Source organism: Adiantum capillus-veneris, chromosome 19 (genome assembly GCF_014529385.1).
Source record: "Adiantum capillus-veneris isolate H3 chromosome 19, ASM1452938v2, whole genome shotgun sequence".
Taxonomy (NCBI): domain Eukaryota; kingdom Viridiplantae; phylum Streptophyta; class Polypodiopsida; order Polypodiales; family Pteridaceae; genus Adiantum; species Adiantum capillus-veneris.
Window position 1 is genome coordinate 97,785,061 of NC_140949.1, and position 19,335 is coordinate 97,804,395.

General features: G+C 43.1%; 1 protein-coding gene across 4 annotated transcripts in view; it reads right to left on the reverse strand.

The window, feature by feature from the left end:
* Positions 1 to 2,780: 2,780 nt before the first annotated feature.
* Positions 2,781 to 19,335, reverse strand: part of LOC147434521 (chromosome-partitioning protein, putative (DUF639)) — a 120,518-nt gene continuing 103,963 nt past the window's right edge. For all 4 annotated transcript variants that reach the window (XM_086490977.1, XM_086490974.1, XM_086490976.1 and 1 more), the window contains exons 11-12: positions 11,762 to 12,017; positions 2,781 to 3,483 (exon numbers count right to left, since the gene is read on the reverse strand). In XM_086490977.1, the coding sequence (XP_086347103.1) occupies positions 3,163 to 3,483; positions 11,762 to 12,017 (577 nt within the window). In that variant the 3' untranslated portion in view covers positions 2,781 to 3,162. The remainder of the gene's footprint in view (positions 3,484 to 11,761; positions 12,018 to 19,335) is intronic.

Sequence of the window (19,335 nt, forward strand, 5' to 3'; positions counted from 1 at the left end):
AGAGAAGACGGTACACTGCCTCGCAATCTCGATGGTGAAAGAAAGAAAATTAGGTTCATATTAAGGAGGAGTAGAAAAAGATGAAGGTTGAGATAAGGATCTAGACAAGTGAGACTACAAAAATGATGGTGTCAACGTGAGATTGGAGACCAACTAGTCACATTTTTAAAGAAAACAATGCTTGACAAAAGTTTCAAAGAAACTTTGAAAATTTTCATTTTTGTGTTTCACTTTAATCAAGTGGCACCAACACCCTTTATATCCACCACTTTCAAGCGGGAAAGTGCATTTTTTCCAAAGTAAACTTCATCATATATTTTTCAAACATTCCCCAAAATGGTGTCCCAGTCTTTTCTTCTCTGTGTAGCTACAACATCTTCCATATCTTGCAGTCAACTCTGCTAGAATGAACATCTTCATATTCACAAATCTATCAAACATTTCAATTTCCTTTTTGTTAGAGAATTTGTCTATGATGGATAAAATGTGAACTCCATGTTAATGTACCATTGAAATTCATAGTAGTTGATAGAACTTCTTTTCTGATTTTGTGCCTAGGGGAGCATAAACATGTGATCGATGTTACTTCCTTAGCTGGCCCTAAATTGAGTTTAACGATTATGTCCTCCATAAATCTTGCTCATTTCAAACATGGTTGTAAAGATCAATCACACTTGCTTGCTTTAATGCTTTGATACAAGCCAATTTGTTTGTGCACTCTTTTGTTTCTTATCTCATTTTTATTATTTTTTGTTTTTGTTTTTGATACATACATCTAAAATATGGAAACTATTCAATAGTTTTCCACACAAAGTTCTTCCCCTACTCACTTGTGTTTTTCTATGTTAAGTATAGTAGAAAGTGAACAAATTGGTAATTGTGTCATCATTGAAATGTGGCACCTTGGTTCATTGTATGCTTGTATTAGCCATTTGAGCTTTGTACAAGCTTGCACTTGGGTTGCATTGCATGCTTGCACAAGGAAGAAATAATGCATTTAGGTTGCCTTGCATCTTATATTAGCCATTTGAGCTTTGTACAAGCTTGCACTTGGGTTGCATTGCATGCTTGCACAAGGAAGAAATAATGCATTTAGGTTGCCTTGCATCTTATATTAGCCATTTGAGCTTTCCATAGGCATTCTAGTCTTACCAAGTCTTTTTTATGCTTAATTGGTTCTATATCTATCTCTTAGGGTATAGATCCTTGGTTGTCCTTAGTTTTCCCTAAATTGCATTATTAGATTGTCATTTTTTTATCATATATATTTTTTTTCATTAGTATCCTATTTTGGATTTTGGCTTCCTTGGTGTGAAGGTTATATATGCCTTGCTCTTTGGCTTCATTTTGTATCAAATCTCACTCAAAAGTGATGGCATATAACTAGGCTAGAGCTATTGCTATCCTCTCAATTACTCATACATTTTGTTCCCTCTTATCTTTCCTTTGTGGTATTAGTACTAAATGATAGAGAACCTTGAAAAACATATGCCATGACCATGTAACCATCCACAAGAGATTCCATCACATCAACGCATTTTTGTTTAACAACCCTCCATCTACATTTAGGGATTACATGTTTATGATGTGGTAATTTTGTAAGAGATTTTGAATACAATAGAAAGTGAGGTATATTTTGCACAAAATTGGGTCATAATGAATTCCTCTTTGCAAGAAATGCACTTTCATCTATTCATGCATGATGAATGCATCTTTTTGAAGCATTAAGATAATGTAATGACTTTCTTTGGCGATATATTGCATCTTAGTAGAAGATGCAATATATCTTCTATATTTTGGTTGAGGCAACATCTTGTACGAACTTAACTTTACTGAATATTCCGATTTTTCTTCCACATTGCTTTTGGTGGTGTTAGTACTGTGTTTCAAAAAGTACTAAAAGGTATAATGAATGACCCAAGCCTTGGCCATGTATTGTCACTCGTAAAAATTCTGAAAAGAACATATGCTTTCAATTAGAGTAAATCAACAAAATAAGTGTTATATAGCGTAATTTTAACATGCCCTCATATATGCTCTTCTTTCAAATTTATTGACTTTCGAAGCCCTTTGTTTAACTGATACTAGAGGTGGTGGTATTTTAATGCAAGAGGATCATTTGCACTATTTGATGGTATCCAAAATTTTGGTGAGGTAATCGAAAAAGTATTCATCATTTGCTTTTTGCGCTTGACAACCCACGAACATATCTAGTTACTTTACTACGGCACCTATAGAAAGCATTTATTCCACAATTCACATTTGTGCTCATGATTGTGATTTTATTAACATTTAAGCACAATTTAGTAGATATGTATATTTTTTTAATGTAACATAGCTTTTCATAATCAACAATTGAATAGTGTTTGTGTGTCTGTTCCTATTCTTTAAGCTTTCTTATATAAAATCAAGAACCACTTATATAGGGCGCCATGGAATAGCCACAAGTTTGGGCATATACTATAATTCATGTTGGAAGTGGCAAGCGAGTGCCAAAGTAGGCTTTTTTTCTTTTCTCACATCCTCATTGTAAAAAGTGTATTGAATGATCGAAAGGTTTTCCTGTCATTGATCTAGATCATGGTATTGTAGACTTTTGAGGTTTGCCATTTGACAGTTTGTTCCTCGAAAATTTGAAACTAAGGTTTCGCCCTCAGCTCTTAGGTTCTGGTGTTTCATGTGTATGAAGGTTTGTCCCATATTAGGATGAATTGTGGGAAAAGCACCCATCTTAGATGCTTTTACTTATATTTTGCTGGAATTATTTACAATGCTGGCTAAGAAACGCATTGATATCCTTCAAAGGTACCTTTCATCTTCAGAGAACGGATAAAAAAATTTCATGGGGAAGATTTTAAAAAATCTTTAAGCAGCTGAAGGGTAGCTCATAATTTCCCCTTCAAAAATGACCCTTGTTCTACAAATTAGCATAACCAATTGATTTGGCATATGTACACCCATTTTCAGTGTAAGTCTTGACTCCTTTTAACATATACAAAGCTCTAGACATGCTAGCTCCCCTGTGTGCGCGTGCGCACGATATGTGTGTGTGTGTGTGTGTGTGTGTGAGAGAGAGAGAGAGAGAGAGAGAGAGAGAGAGAGAGAGAGAGAGAAGAGAGAGAGAGAGAGAGAGAGAGAGAGAGAGAGAGAGAGAGATTATTATTAGAAGCTCTCTGCTACCCATTCTCGAACAGCTTCAGCAATGGCCTCACCTTTCATAGGGCTGGAACTATACATTTCAGAATCTATGCTGCTACTATCCTTGTCCTGAGGCTTCTCATAAGGAAGAACCACGACAGGGGCAGCAGGTAAAGCTCCCCACCAATCTTCCAATTGCCTTGCCAGCTTGAGCACCATTCCTCTTCGGAATTCCAACTCACATGTAAACTGATCAAGGAGCACGAAGACACATACATAGCGGAATGGCACCAACGTAAGGACCAAAGAGGCTGCCAGAAGGGCAAAAGCAACCATATTTCTTCCCTGCATGTCCATAGAAACACTGCAACTATCAGAATCAATAGTAAAGAACTTCCAGATAAGTAGCTCTCACATCAAATAGAGACAATTGATTATCTGGTACTCAGAAAAAGAGGAAAGCCTTGCCATCGCCAGCGAAGAGAGAGAGAAATGAAATGATATACTAACATTTGCAAAAGGCCAAAATGACCGATGAGACGAATCCATCACAAACTGGTGAATCTGATACCATGTCTGGGTACAAGAAAGGAGATACTAAAATGAATCTAGAAGTGCTATTGGTGGTATGTGTGATCACTGATACAATGGGTGATAAATCCATCCTCATCTATACTCTGGATATCAAGAAGAAGAAGAAGAGAATTTTAACGTCACAAGAAACTATCCCAAGAGACCTTAAAGATCTATCCGACGAGGAGAGTTAAACTCAAGAACAATTATTCAAGAGGGAAATGGCATAACCAATAACCAATCTACAACACTTGGGTGATAGAAAGGTTATACTATTTTCCTCTTCTTATTAGCACACCCACACACCCGAGAAAGAAAATTTTAACATTGTAGGAAACTATCCACAGAGCCACAGAGAGAGAGCGAGAGAGAAAGAAAGAAAGCTTTATTAACGTCTTCGAAAGGCCGAACTCGACCTATGAGACAATATCATATACATGTGTTGATGCTCTAGGCATCGGAAAATAAAAAAAGGTACAAACTGAAATGAGCCTATACTATGCAAAAGGGTGTGGTAGGGTGGTGCATGTGGTGTACAATGTATAGTGTGGGTCCTCGTGTCGAGGTGTGCTCACGCATCATCAGGCTCAACTAGGGGCTGCAAGGTGATACCACCATGAGATGATAGGGAGGGTATCTAAAAACAAGCAACATATGTAGGGTAGAGAATGTGGTACATCGGTGGTGGCCTGCTCAGGTATCTCTGGAATGCTGGATCCCCTGGTGCTGGTACATGACTCTGCTCTAGATACTGATGGTGTAGAGCTAGTATCCTCGAGATCTCCCTCTGGTGACACCCATGGGAGCCTCGGTCTCCGACGTGCCCTCTAAGACTCTGCCTGCAGAAGGGTAAGCCCTCTACTCTGTGTAGGTAGTGTGGGGGGGTCTGGCCCTGCTCGTCGGAAAAATTGTGTGATGGTAGTCTGTGTCCTGCTATCCTGACTCTGGCGTGGCTGTAACAACTGCTCTCGGACCTCTAAAGCCGCAACCAGGAACTGGCCAAACCTCCTCTGCTCTCGGCCTATCATATGCTGTTGTAATGAGTCTCCAATGCCATATCTCTCTCTCAGCTCTGTATATGCTGGGCATCTCATGACAAAATGCTCCTCACTCTCCACCTCCGTCTGGCAGATCCGGCAGGTACGCTCCTCTCGTGGTATGCCTCTGGCTCTGCCACTCTCAATCTCTAGCTGATGTGATGACACTCGTAGCTGGCCAATGCTGACCCGAAGTCGGTGTGGCATGTACTCCTGCATGTATAATGGAATCTCAATGAATCCCTGCTCTGAGAACCTCAGAAAATGCTCATAGTAATATAGCATTTTAGGAGGTAAGGTGTCTGTGGGCCTGCGCCATGTCCTCTGAAGATATGTATGCCATATCTCCTGTCTGATGACCCTATTCCGCTCAGAGCGTGAGAGGGAATAGGTCGGGGCCTGGGTGTCATACTGGAGTGGTGGTAGTCTATCGATATCAAAACCGTGTTGAGCTAGCCAATCTCTTGTCTGGGCATACCATGAGCTAGTGTCCCCTGCCTGTGCCATCTCTCTAGATGCAATGAAGGCTCTATGAGAGATCCTATCTGGATCCATATCTTTGAATCTGTGAAGAAGGCAAACAGTCTGAAAGAGTGCCTCTACCAACATCGGTGGTGCAGCCAGCTCAGCTCTAATAATGTCGTGTGGAACTGATGGCTTGCTGCGAATCATCCTGGAGATCATAATAATCTGTGGCCTCTCTATCTGCGTCCATACTGAGTCTGCCAGTCCTGGTCCCCAAATGGCCGAGGCATACATGAGTGCAGGTGTGACCAGTGTGTCAAAGAGCCACCCCTTCGTTCGGGGCTCCTGGAAGTGGGCCTGGTGGCACTGTCTCTCCATCAGAGCTAGTGATGCGTATCCTCTGGTAAGTCTATCTCTGGCTGTCCGTGTCATGGAGAATGTAACCCCCAAATATACATATGAGCCTGTCACCTCTATATCCCCTCCAGCTACTGTAAATCTACTCTGTCGGCGAATCTGAGCCGATGTATGAAATATGAGAACCTTGGTCTTGCCAAGGTTCACCGTGAGTCCTCTCTGTGAGCAGAAATCATCCAGGGCCTACAAATGTAGTTGTAGTCCCTCTGCCATCTCTGACATCAGGACAATATCATCTGCATATAAGAGTATGTGTACAGTAGTCCCTGCAATATCCACACCCTCTCCACCCCTGTGCAAGATGAAGTCTACAATCTCGTCAATATATAGACCAAAGAGTGTAGGTGATAGGGGGCAACCTTGTTTCACACCAATGGTGCTCACAAGGGTGTCAGATAATCCACCCGGGCATCTCAAAATGAAATGAAATGTTATATTAACGTCTTCAAAAGGCCAAAATGACCTATGAGACCATACTGAACCTGCGAACACATCCTCTCCAAGCCTCCCAAGGCCGCATAAGCTCTAGTCAGTCTAGTCTCTGCTACTCTTCCCAAAGAAAACCTCGGCTGAGTGAAGACGACCCCAAGGTAAGTGTATGCATCTATATACTCTACAATCTCCTGACCATATGTGAAAGTCGGTGCTGATCTCCTGATCCACTGTGGTGTGGTGTTAAACACCATAACCTTGGTTTTACCAAGGTTTACAGACATTCCACTATCCTCTGCAAAATTGTGTAATGCATCCAACTATCGCTGCATACCTTCTGGTGATTCAGAGATCAACACAATATCATCAGCATATAACAACAATGGGATCCACGTCCCTGCCAGCTGGGCACCCTCAACATACATACCAAATAGAGTAGGAGACAATGGGCAACCCTGTTTCACCCCAATGGTGGAGTGAACTAATTCAGATATCCCCTCCGAGGTGCGTACATGTCCCATAAAGTTCTGTATAGAGCCATAATCCCCCAAATCAACACTATGGGCACCCCCATCTCCTGCAGTCTGTGCATCAATAGAGCTCTGGGTATCATGTCAAATGCTTTGTGGAAATCCACAAAGCTACAATAAATCCGTCTCCCATGTGACCTACCCTCCTCAATGATGGCTCTGAGTGTTAGACTATGATCAAGAGTGGAGAAACCCCTCCCAAAACCGGCCTAACCCTTTGCTCGTACACCCTCACCCTCTGCCCAATTACTCAAGTACTGCTCAAGAATGGATGCATACAACCGTGCCAATGTGTGCCCAACCATAATAGTGCAGTAATTCCTAGGCTCTGTAGGATCACCTACCTTGAAGATAGGCACAATAGTAGACAACCTTGAAGTCTCAGGTAACCCTTCACACATGGCACGATTGAACAACATTGCAAGAACCTCTACCAACATATTTCTAGCATGTATAAAGTGCTCTGCTACTAGACCATCATGATCATATGCCTTGTTGGTCCTCATCCTGTCAATGGCTCTCTTTACCATCTCACTAGTAAAGAAGGTGCTGGTAGGTGGGCATGGCTCTGTAGGATTTGGAAGGGGTTCCTATCCACGAATTGTATATAACGATGTTGCATACTGGCCCCACACATCAAGAGAAGTAATCATTGGGGGAGGGGAGTGCTCATGAAAGAATCGCCATGCCTCTCCTGAGTCTCTACTCAAGAACAGCCGATACAAGTCTCACTCCATCTGGGCCAAGTAAGCTCGTTTCTTCCGTCGCACAAGGTGTCGGGAAGCAATCCGAGACTGTCTATAAGTGATGACTCCTAAAAGAAGATCTCTCTGGAGCTGGGCTCTCATCTCTCTGCACTACTCATCAAACCAACTATTTCGGGGCATGCTCCCAGAATGTCGCCTCCGACCCGGCTGAGTGTGTGGGTATGCCTCTGATGCTGCACCATGCAATGTCTCAGTCAGTAAAGTGGTGCACTCCTCCACTGAGAGACCAAGACTAGCTGTGCATAGAAGGCTATAGATCTCCTTTGTATAAACCAAGTCAGTCTTTGGTGTAAATGTATAACGGGTATGTGACCTGCCTCCTGATATCTGGACTGTACTATACTGAAATGAAATGTACAATGTCAAAAGAGCATGATCCATCGCTGCACCCACTTGTCTGGCTCCCACTATGAAATCCTGAATACAAGGAATAAAGCTCGGCTGTGCCATAACATAGTCCACTGTACTGGCCCCGTGTCTGTGTGGAAAGCATGTGAAACAAGCTGCTCCAGGAAATCGTTGTAAGCCATTAAGTATGGCTAACCCATGTGTGGTCATCATCTCCGTGAGGTATCTCCCATACTCCGTCTGCTCTCTATCATGTGAGCATCTGTCAAGCCCCAAGTCACCCACATCCAGCTCTCTAAGCATCTCATCTGGAGTGTCGTAGAACACTATCTGAGAGTTGCCCGTTCGGGCATTGAAGTCTCCTAGGAGGATGATATCACCATCCCTAGAAAATTCCCATATATCATCATCTAGTATAGAGAAAGGCGACTGTCCTCTGGGTGCAACACTTACTGACGTACTGGGGGGAAGTAACATATGGCAATGTATAAAAATCGGTCTGTCTTAGCTCTCAGCCTCACCCACAGGTATCTAGCAAGATCATCTCTCCGTACAATATGTAGTAGTGGTTGTAACTCCTCCCTAAATAGCACTGCTACTCCTCCTGAACCTCTACTCCCATGCTCAGATCTCGCGATAATCCTGTAGGCTGTCTCCCATCTGTATCCCACCACATGTGGCATAAGCTGTCCAAGGGCTTGATGAGTCTCTGAGAAGAAAAAATGTCTCTCTCTGAAACACTCCTCAAAGGCACCAACATCCAACCTCATAGATCCATTACAATTCCAAGGAGCCATCTTCAGTGTGGTTCCATAGGTCTCACACCGTCATGTAGAGTGCCGCTCTACAATCACCACCCAACCATCTCTGTAAATGGCCATCATCCCTTCTCCCTTGCCGCCGTAATCTCTTGCATTACCTCTCTCATATACGCAAGCTGTGAGAGAGTGAGATCATCACCGAGGAAAATACCCGTCTTCTTGAGAGTAGCCCTCTTTTTCAGGAATTTCTTCTTCTCTTCCAAGGAGGGGAAGCGTAGTATGAGAGCTCTCTCTTTTGAAGATTCTCTCGGGCCACCACTCTTCTTGCCCACTCTCCATGCCTTTGTGTGTGAAGGCTTATCCACCCCCATCATGGATGTGAGGATTGTGACCTCTTTTTCCACATTGTTTATGTCCTTAAGGCCGGTTTCCCTTACATGTAGAGCCCGCATCCCATAGTAACAGAGGACGCCCTCTTTTTTACACTAAAAATCCATTTGAGCCCCGTCCCCCCGTCCCGGAATGCGTCCCTTGTGACTATGCCGCATCCTCCTCCTTTGTTCCTCTTCGAGGGTCATGTTAATAAGAGTGGGTGTATAAGGAGCTTCCTTACCTTTCCCTTTCTTGGTGACCTCAATCCATTTGTGTTGCGGAGATGACCGCGGCCCATGACTTCTTCTTCTCATCTTCCTTAATACTTCTCCTCATCTTCCTTGATAATTTGTATTTCTTTTCTCATGGTATTCAATTCTTTCATCATGGATGGCTGAATTTTGCCTTCTTCGAGCCGCCCACTTTTTGCTGCAAGAAGTTCACCTTGGAGAGTTCGGATTGTGGCTTCTTGTGAAGCCGCTTGCTCTTCGACACGAGAAATCCTTTCGCATAGCTTCTTCTTCTCCTCTTTCCATTCCTCCATCTTTTGAAGAAAGGTTGCCTCCATCTCTTTCTTCCACTCCTTCACTTCAACTTCAAGTGTTGATATCCGCTTGTTGGTAATCGAGAACTTCATGTTGAGAGGGAGGCGGGCTATAGCCACTAGAGAGGCCATGTGAAAGGGGGTCAATGTGTAGCCCAATGGAGGGAGACCATGAGAGATAGAGAAAGACTAAAACAACCGAAAAATGCAAGAAACTCTAAAAAATAGCAAGAAACACTTGAGAAACCTTTTAAAAACAGAGAAAATCAGCTTCGAAACTTTTAAAAACAGCAAAACATATATTTGAAACCCTAAAAACGGCAAAAAACAGTTTCAAAACCCTAAAATATAGCAAGAAACAGTGACGAAACCCTAAAACACAGAAAAATACAGTGGCAAAACCCTAAAAAACAGCAAAAAAACAGTTTCGAAACCCTCAAATCATAAAAAAATAATGACGAAACCTAAAAACAGCAAAAAAGAGGTGACAAAACCCTAAAAACAGTGATAGAATCCAAACCCATGCGAGAGAGAGAGAGAGAGAGAGAGAGAGGACCTTATCCAATTGATGGTGGCTCTTTTCTAGACTCTGTCTTGGGTGTGTGTGGCTGTGAGGGTGGGAGTGCAGGTCTGCAGCCCTATTTTTGAGTGTTGCTGTGATTGTCCTTGTTTATGCTCTTTATTTCTTGTGTGTTTATGGATATTGATGTGAGAGCCATAGTGTGTGAGAGTGGCCTGATTAGGTCTCTACCTCCTTTCATCCTTTTTGTTTATGGATGTGTAGGTGTGGGCCTGAGTTAAGTGTGCGAGAGTGGCTTCTATGTGTCTCCCCTACCCCACCTTCCCACTTTCATCCCTCATTATGTCCTTTTTGGCCTGCATAAGGCCTTACTAAAGCATCCAACTCTTGGGATCAATTGTTGACAGTTGAATAAATGTTCTAGATTAGTGCCACATGGCAAGTTAAATGATGGCAAACCTCGTTTCCTTTTTTCTTTTTGTAAAAGGGGCATTACCTAAGCATAGTCTTATGTATATGTAGGCCACTATGAGTAACAGTTGATCCTATCTCTATAAACAGAAACATTGAGTAGTGGGTCTCACACTCTTTCTCAAAGCTCACACATGTATTTTTCCAAAAGCACAGCAGCTGGCCTTTTGATTCAGAGCTCCTCTGTTTCTCCTGTCTCTAATGTAGCCATTGAACTGTGAAGGGAGCTACGTGTATCTGCCGATAGTCTGATTCCAATGGACAACCCATTAGAATCCATGATGAAGAAAAAACTCATCTTCAATGAGCGATACCAAGAAACTGATGCAGGTGACCCAGTGGATTCGCCATACCCGCACGAATACGGCTTACCAGAGTCTAGAACCAAAACAGCTCGCACCTACCTCTTGGTAGATCATGTTAGTGACCAAAAAATTCTACATTTTAGGCCTCAGTTTTGAACCACTGAGTGCCTATTCTGCTGGCGTCAAGCGTTTATCATCAAAAGCTACCTGAAATTCTCCCTGTCTCTTGAATTTAGTTTGCCGGGGCACTTCTTACTCTCTTCAAGAGAGTCCCCCCCCCCCCCCCCCCACAAGCATAGCTGTAACCAAAATGCTGACATCGAAGTCCATGAGTAGACCAACAGGACATCCAATAGATGCACCATGTAAAAATGCTCCAGAGGCTAGCAAATTTCAACTGTTTACCCTCTTCTGATGGTATAGATGGAGGTGCCACAAGCCACACAGACAATGCAAGGGAACCCAAGCCTGTGCGTAAGCCACCAAAACCACACAAGTGAAGATACACACCCACACCTGCACAAAAAGAGCAGCTGCGAGAGCTTGATAAACCTTGACAAGGTGACCGGATCACGCACAAGACTCCGAACAGTGTGTGAGACCTTTGATGCTTTGCACATTGTAGAAAACGTCACACGATAGTAAGAACACAATAGGATCATAAAGACAGAAGAGATGGAACACTCTTCCTGTAAAGGTTGTTGATCACCTATAAGTCACTAAAAGCATTCGAGGACATTGGATCAATAGCGGTAAAAGTCAACTTTGATATGCTAACTGAGGCATGGACACATAGAATAATGACTAATACCATAGTGGAAAAAAATTCTGCCGAGGACTGGAAAACAGTTGGATTAATACAAATATACGCAAACAGGTTGAGTTCATGTACTTAACCTGGTCAATTCAAAAACTGACTACATCGGGAGCCTTAAGATGTTTGACTTCAATTGAAATTTGTTGATCATTTAAGCATATAAAATGATGCTGGATGTGATCAATGCAAGCAATAACAATCTGCACGTGACAGCCAGACTTGTTGATACTTTTGACATATTAAGAACGGGAATACAAGGAATACCTGAGGATGCCCAGCTAAAGCAAGATTGCGCAGCTTCAAAAGGGCTATATTTGCCTTTTGAATTTGAATCTCCATCTCTGCTAGAGCTTCTTTCAAGGCCAGTATCTTTTGCAAGGTATTTGATGGTGGTTGCTCCCTGATAACTACTCTACCAAAACCATCTCCCAGCCTACCTCGGGACTTTAAGTTATGTAGAGTGAAAACAAGAACAGCTGCTGTGAGGAGCATAACAGGCACAGAATATCTCAGCCAGCCCCTACGTTACAAACATAACCAAATCAAGCCAAAGAAAAAAGAGAGCAATTGAATCATGCTAGATCATTCCCCATGCTTTCTGCAGGAACATTAGAATAAAAACTACCTCCTCCCACACACAAGAACTTGTAGACTGCACCATGCAAACATGTCTTTCCAATGTAGCTAACCCTCCTCGTTTAAAAAGAATCAAGAAAAGACAAGGGAACAATAGACCCTCATGCTTTGTAAGCGATCAAAAAACAGGCCAAAAAAGTTCTTCGACTTCAAACCTCCACTGGCACAAAAGAGAGAAATATATATTGAAGTCTCTTAAAAAGCCAAAATGGCCTAGAGACCAGAATAAGGTACAATTAATGATGATATCTCTCATCATGAAGTGTCACAAAAAAGGAAGCATAATCCTAACTGAATCCCTAGCTGAAATTAAAATTGAAAAATCTCTTTAAAGATTTGATGCTGTAGACTGCTCATGAAGGGTTGCCTCAAGATGAAAAGATCGTTATGTCTTCGGGCAGTACTCCTTGGATGGCGGACAATGAAGGCTCGAATCTACTGATAGGATGTAGAACCTGTTGGAGCAAGTACTACCACTAAAAGTTTTTGTACGCGCTCTCTGTGTTGGCAGCATGAGGCTCACCACTCTCTTGTCCCTCAAGCGATTCTATATGTGATGACTAAGCTCCAATTATAAAGGATGCAAGACACCTCTAATCCTCAAAGCACATGATCTGACACACTGGTCTAAAGCCTTCACGCAAAAGGCAATGGTATCTCCCTCAAATCCCACAATAGACAATACTACAGCATATCTAGGCAATAACAAACATCTATGCTTCACCTTCAGAAGTCCTCACTCTGCCAATTACCATCTCATAAATGAAATGATCCACAAGTAGCAAATATCTGCTTCCCTGAGAATGCACCCTCCTCAATAATCACTCCTAGGGTAAGAAAGCCTCTCTAAAGCATCTTAGGGTAAGAAAGCCTCTCTAAAGCATCTTAGGGTTTTTCAGCCACTTAGGGTTTCAGCCAGCAGTTAGGGTTCGGGTTTCCAGAAATTAGGGTTTGCAGGATTTTTAGGGTTTCTGGCAGAAATTAGGTTTCTGCTGTCGGTAGCCACGTCATCACTCTGTGACAAAAGAAGAAGAAGAAGAAGAGAGAAATGAAATGAAATGCTATATAAAACGTCTTCAAAAGGCCAAAATGACATATGAGACCAAATTGATACAATCTTGGTGGATCTAATACAATGTCTGGGTACAAAAAAAAATAAAAAATTGAAGTAAGTGATGATGATGATGATCATCATCAATGTCCAAGGATGCCCGGCTTGAGGTGTTGTCCAAGAATGTATTGCATCGGTTGCTAAAGAGCATCGTCAATGTCCACCTTTGTAAATAGTCATACTCGACGTCTCCCATGTTGTGCTAGAATAGTCCTGATCCTCTAATGGAGTGTCCGTCGATGTCGTGGTGGCCCTCGTAGACGTGTGCATCTAGCTCTCCCAAGCTCAATGGCTCTGTCAATTAGTATACCTCTGGTATAGGGGCTCTAAAGTCTGCTGTAAAGCTTTGCTCATTTGAGTGCCGAGTCTCTGCTCTAAAGAAGTTAGCGATCTCCCTCTATGAATGTCTCCCACTGCCTGATCTCCTCAAGAGACTCTCTCTGTGTCTGCGCAGCTCTAGCAAAAACAACCCGAGGCATCTCTGACCCTAATATCTCAAGACTCCAGCCATTGGTCCAAAGCCCTTTCTGAATATACAGTGAAAGCCGGCTCGTATCTAATAGTATACCAAACAATGACATATGTGATGTAACTCTTGTCTCTGGCTCTATATGACACAACTCGCAAATCCTGTCCTCTATTGGTACTCTCCTAAATCTGTCAGTCTCAATCTCTAGCTTATGCGATGATGTGCACATCTCACCAATGACACCTCGTATCCCATGGGATAAATGAGTGTCTATATAGGCAGGTCTGATCACATATCCATCCTCTGTGAGCTGGAGAGGATGTTCTTTGTAGAAAGACATCTTTGTGCCAAGCTCTCATGTCGGCTCTATCCATGTCCTCCTGGTGTCTCGCTGAATCAAATTCTATTTGATGAGGTTGGTAATCTCAGTCCATGTGAGGGACAAGGAGGGTGCATCCATCGAGTACTGGAAAGGGGGTAGTCTGTCCATACTAAAACCATGTAGCTGAAACCATGATTTCATTATTGTATACCAACAAGATGTGTCTCCATGTGAGGCCAGCTGTCGAGAAGACTCCAAGGCTAGGCAAGCATATTTATCTATGAGGAGATCGCAAATACTATGAAAAAAGAGACGGATCTAGTAAGTGCATCTATGACCAATGGGCTTGTTACCATATACATGTGGTAGTGATGTGTGTGAACACACTAGGACCGCCGGGGCATTTTTTCCCTCTTTAGGAGGTTTTTTCCCCCGTGCATTGTATATACGCCCATCACTCTAGTGCTATCTATCTTTCCATTGCACACTAAGGAATACACTCTCTATTGTGTGCCTTGAGCTTCCTTCGTCTTCTCCAAGCTGTGTGTGTTTCTCTGCAACCCTAATTCCAACAATTGGTATCAGAGCAGGTCACGTCCTCCCGGGCTTAGTCGCCAGCTGCTCCAGCACACGCCTGCTCACTTTCTCCGATTTCAGTGAGCTTTGGCAAGCGTTCGCAGGTCGACAAATATTTTGGGCGAGCTCGAAGAGCTCGGTCTGCTCAGAATTTTGATTTGGGCTCATTTCGGCCTCCGTTTCCACTACGGGCAGTACTGCACAGGTTATTTCGTCATTTTGTGCAGATTTTCTGTCAGTGCCGTTTTCTGCATAACAGGTGCCTTATAGTCTTCTACGGTTTGTGCTATATAGCACAAGTTGTTCCCGCTCCATTTCTCCTATTTTCGGGCAGTTTTCACATCAGGTGCAGCATTTACCATGGCTGACAACAACAACACAGATGTGTTCAAGATGTTTGCTGCTGAGGACAGGTTGGATGGGGACAACTACCCTATGTGGGCTTATATGATGCAACACGTTCTTGTGTCAAAAGGTGTCTAGAACATTGTGCAGGGCATTGATGTACGTCCTGGTTCTGAAGATGTAGGCGATATTGAGGATGTTGCAGGTCTTGCTGCAAGGATTGCAGCTGTTAGAGTTGTTTTGCCTACAGCAGAACAAGCTCGTTGGGATGTTAAGGATGCGCAGGCTCATGCATTGATTGCGTTGTCTGTGAAGCGCACCATTATTCCTCACATCCGTTCAGCAAAATCTGCAAAACAGGCTTGGGATATTCTAGCAGGTCTTTATGCAAGCCGCAATGAGGCTAAAATTGCTTTGCTGCGTAAAGAGCTAGAGTCGAAGATTATGCATGAGGAAGATGATATGGACACTTTCCTTGCTAGTGTCAAGGATATCAATGAGCAACTCATTTCTGCAGGTGAAGTCATTTCTGACAGTTCCCTTGTGCAGACTGTTCTTGATGCCTTACCAGATTCCTACCAGACTTTTGCTAGTACTTGGAGACTGATGACCCAAGGAAATCCTGAAGTTGTCAAGTTTGATGCATTATGCACATTGCTGTTGCAAGAGTCACTTTCTAGAAAAAACAGGACTAGACAGCGTGCAGTTGAACAGGCTTTTATTGCTTCTCAAAGAAAGGGTGGTAACAGTAATGCAGCCACTTCTTATGGTTCTGCTGCGAGTGGCAAAAATTCTGTTCCTAATGCTTCTGCTGGCAGCACTTCGTCTGGCAATTCTGGTGATAAGGGCAAAAAGAAGATGCGTTGCCATTATTGTAAAGCCAATGATCACTTGATCAAGTCGTGTCCTAAGTTGAAGGCCAAAGAGGCTAAGAAGAAAGAGGGTGGTTCCATTGCAAATGCTGGTTCCACTACAAATGCAGCCATTGTTGAGTCTTCTGTGAAAGGAGATTGTGATGCTGATGTTGATGCAGAATGGGCTTTTAGCGCAGAGTGCACTTACAATCCTGCTGTCCATGATGCATGCTTGTCAGTTGCTGCAGATTCACATGTGTGGTATTTCGACAGTGGTGCTACAAAGCACATTACCTCACATCGTGAATTGTTTACCTCTCTCGAGTCTGTCCCTCATGGGAATTCAGTCACTTGTGCCAACAACGCCTCTTATCCAGTTCAGGGAGTTGGAAAGATTGTGCTCACTGCTGCTAATGGCAGCTCCTTCACACTTGTTGATGCACTTTATGTACCTGGGATCAAGAAGAATCTCTTGTCTGTATCCGCACTTGCTAGACTTGGACTTGTAGTCAAATTTGTGGATGACAGATGTACAGTTCATGATCTCAGTTTTGGTGATGAAATTGTTGCATCTGGGCTTTTGTGCCGTGGGCTGTATAAGCTCACTTTGTATGACAAGTGTGGACAAAATTTTGCAAATGCTGTTGCAGATTCAAGGGCTATTTCAGATGCAAAACTTTGGCATGCACGTTTTGGTCATCTGAATTTTGCCAGTTTGCTGCGTTTGCAGAAATCTGATATGGTTGCTTCTTTGCCACCTCTTGAAGCACCTATCAAACATGTTTGTGAAGGCTGTATTCTGGGTAAAATGCAGCGTTCTAAGTTTCCAAAGGATGGTTCAGTTAGGGCCACATGCAGGTTGCAGCTTGTGCATAGTGACGTTTGTGGGCCCATGCAAACTCCGTCCTTGGGCAATTACCTGTACTTCGTGACTTTCATTGATGATTACTCCAGGCATGCGTGGGTATTTCCGCTTAAAGCGAAGTCCGAAGTTTTTATGTGCTTCAAACAATTTTTGGCTATGGCTGAAAATGTCTCAAAATGTACTATGGGCACCCTCCGTTCCGATCGAGGGGGGGAGTATATGTCTCATGAATTTAATGCATTTCTGGCTAGTCGTGGGATAAAACACCAATGTACAGTGCCTTATACACCTCAGCAAAATGGTGTTGCTGAGAGGAAAAACAGGTCACTAATGGAAATGGCACGATGTATGGTCAAAAGTCAAGCTTTGCCGCATTCTTTTTGGCTTGAGGCCATCATGTGTGCCACTTATGTACTTAACAGGTGTCCTACGAAAGCTTTGCAGTCTATTACTCCATATGAAGCATGGCATGATAGAAAACCTTCTATTGAGCACATGCGTGTTTTTGGCTGTTTGGCATATGCTTTGGTGCCACAAGTGCAGCGCAGAAAATTGGATGATAAGGCTGTCAAATGTATTTTTGTTGGTTATAGTGTTGAAAGCAAAGGTTACAGGTTGTATCATCCGCAAACAAAACGTATTTTGGTTTCACGGGATGTAGTGTTTGTGGAAGATTCTGTTCAACCCTTGCTGTCATGTACTAGAGACAGTAATGTAAGCTCACAGGACATTTATGACACTTTGTTGCCTCTTTTCAGTGGTGGAAATACGAATGTAAGTTCCAATGAGGCAAATGTACAACCTATGGGGGTTTCTGAAAATGTTTTAGAACAGCCTATTACTGATGCAGATGTACATGATGTACTTGATGAGGAAAGGGCTGAAAATGAGCAGGCTAGAGGTATGCCAAAATGGCTGGTGCACACTTTGCGTGACAGTAAATTGGATGCACCTTTATCTAGTCGTACTCGTTCAGGCTCTCGCCATGCATCTTATGCATCAGATTGTTATGCTTTGGCTGTGTCTAGTTTACATGATGTTGAGGAGCCTCTGTCTTTTGATGAAGCACAGAATTCAGAAAATTGGATTGCTGCCATGAAATCAGAATATGATGCACTTATAGAGAATGACACATGGACTTTATGTGATTTGCCTCCTGGCAAAAAGGCCATTGGTACGAAGTGGGTTTACAAGTTGAAACGCAAGCCGGATGGTGAGATCGATCGCCATAAGGCTCGACTTGTTGCAAAGGGTTATGCACAACAAAAAGACATAGATTATGAAGAGACTTTTGCTCCCACTTGTCGTACGACTACTGTGCGTTTGCTATGTGCATTGGCAGCTCATTTTGGTTGGGATGTACATCAATCAGACATTGTTACTGCTTTCTTGAATGGTGACATATTTGAGGAAGTTTATGTAACGCAGCCTCGCGGTTTTGTCATAAAAGGACAAGAGGACAAAGTGTGCAAATGTAAGAAGGCTTTGTATGGGTTGAAGCAATCTCCTCGTGCTTGGTATGAGAAAGCTGACACTCATTTGGTTAAACGAGGCTTTCGTAACAGTCCAACAGAAAGCACATTGTATGTAAAGCGTGAGGATGATGTATTTCTCATTGTGGTTCTTTATGTTGATGATTTGCTGATCACTGGACCAAATGAGAGACATATTGCTGAATTTAAGGCTGATTTGAATGCTACTTTCAAGATGAAAGATTTGGGGCTGTTGCATCATTACTTGGGTATACAGTTTAAGCAGTGTGATGGTGGTATTGCCTTGTGTCAGAAAAGTTACATAGAGACATTGCTATGTAAGTTTGGACTTGAGGATTGCAAACCTATTGCCACTCCCATGGAAACAGGTTTGAAGTTGAGTCTACATGATGCTGGCGATCCTGCTGATGTCACTCTTTACCAAACTGCTGTTGGCTGCCTCGTTTATGTATGCAACACGAGGCCAGATATTCAGTTTGCAGTCTCGCAGGTCAGCAGATTTATGCATAGCCCAGGGTCTAAGCATTGGCAGGCTGTCAAGAGGATTTTCCGCTACCTTAGTGGCACTTTACATCTTGGCTTGTTTTATCCCAAGGGGGGATCATTGCCGCCAGACTTACATGCTTTTTCGGACTCAGATTGGGCTGGTTGTTTTGACACGCGAGTGTCCACAAGTGGTTTAAGTTTCATGCTTGGCAGTTCATGTATATCATGGTTGAGCAAGAAGCAACCTACTGTGGCCACTTCGAGTTGTGAGGCTGAGTACAGGGCAGTCTTCACAGCTACGGTTGAGTGTGTATGGCTCAGACGCCTTATGGCTGACTTGGGTGTTGGACAGGACACTGCCAACACTATCTACACTGACAGTCAGAGCGCATTGGCAGTTGCGAGGAACCCAGTTTTTCATGCTCGCACAAAGCACATTGAGGTGCATTACCACTATGTCAGGGAGAGGCTCTCAGCAGGAGAGATCAGCTTGGCTTATGTGCCAACACAGGACAACCTTGCAGATCTTTTCACAAAGGCATTGTCTCGTGAGAAGCTTGAAGCTTTCCGCAAAGCTTTGGGCTTACTCCCCTTTGTGGACTGATCCTCAGGGCATGGCACTTCCCTTTACTCATGTGCCAGCTCTCGTTCACCGCATCACTCCAGGGGGGATTTGTTACC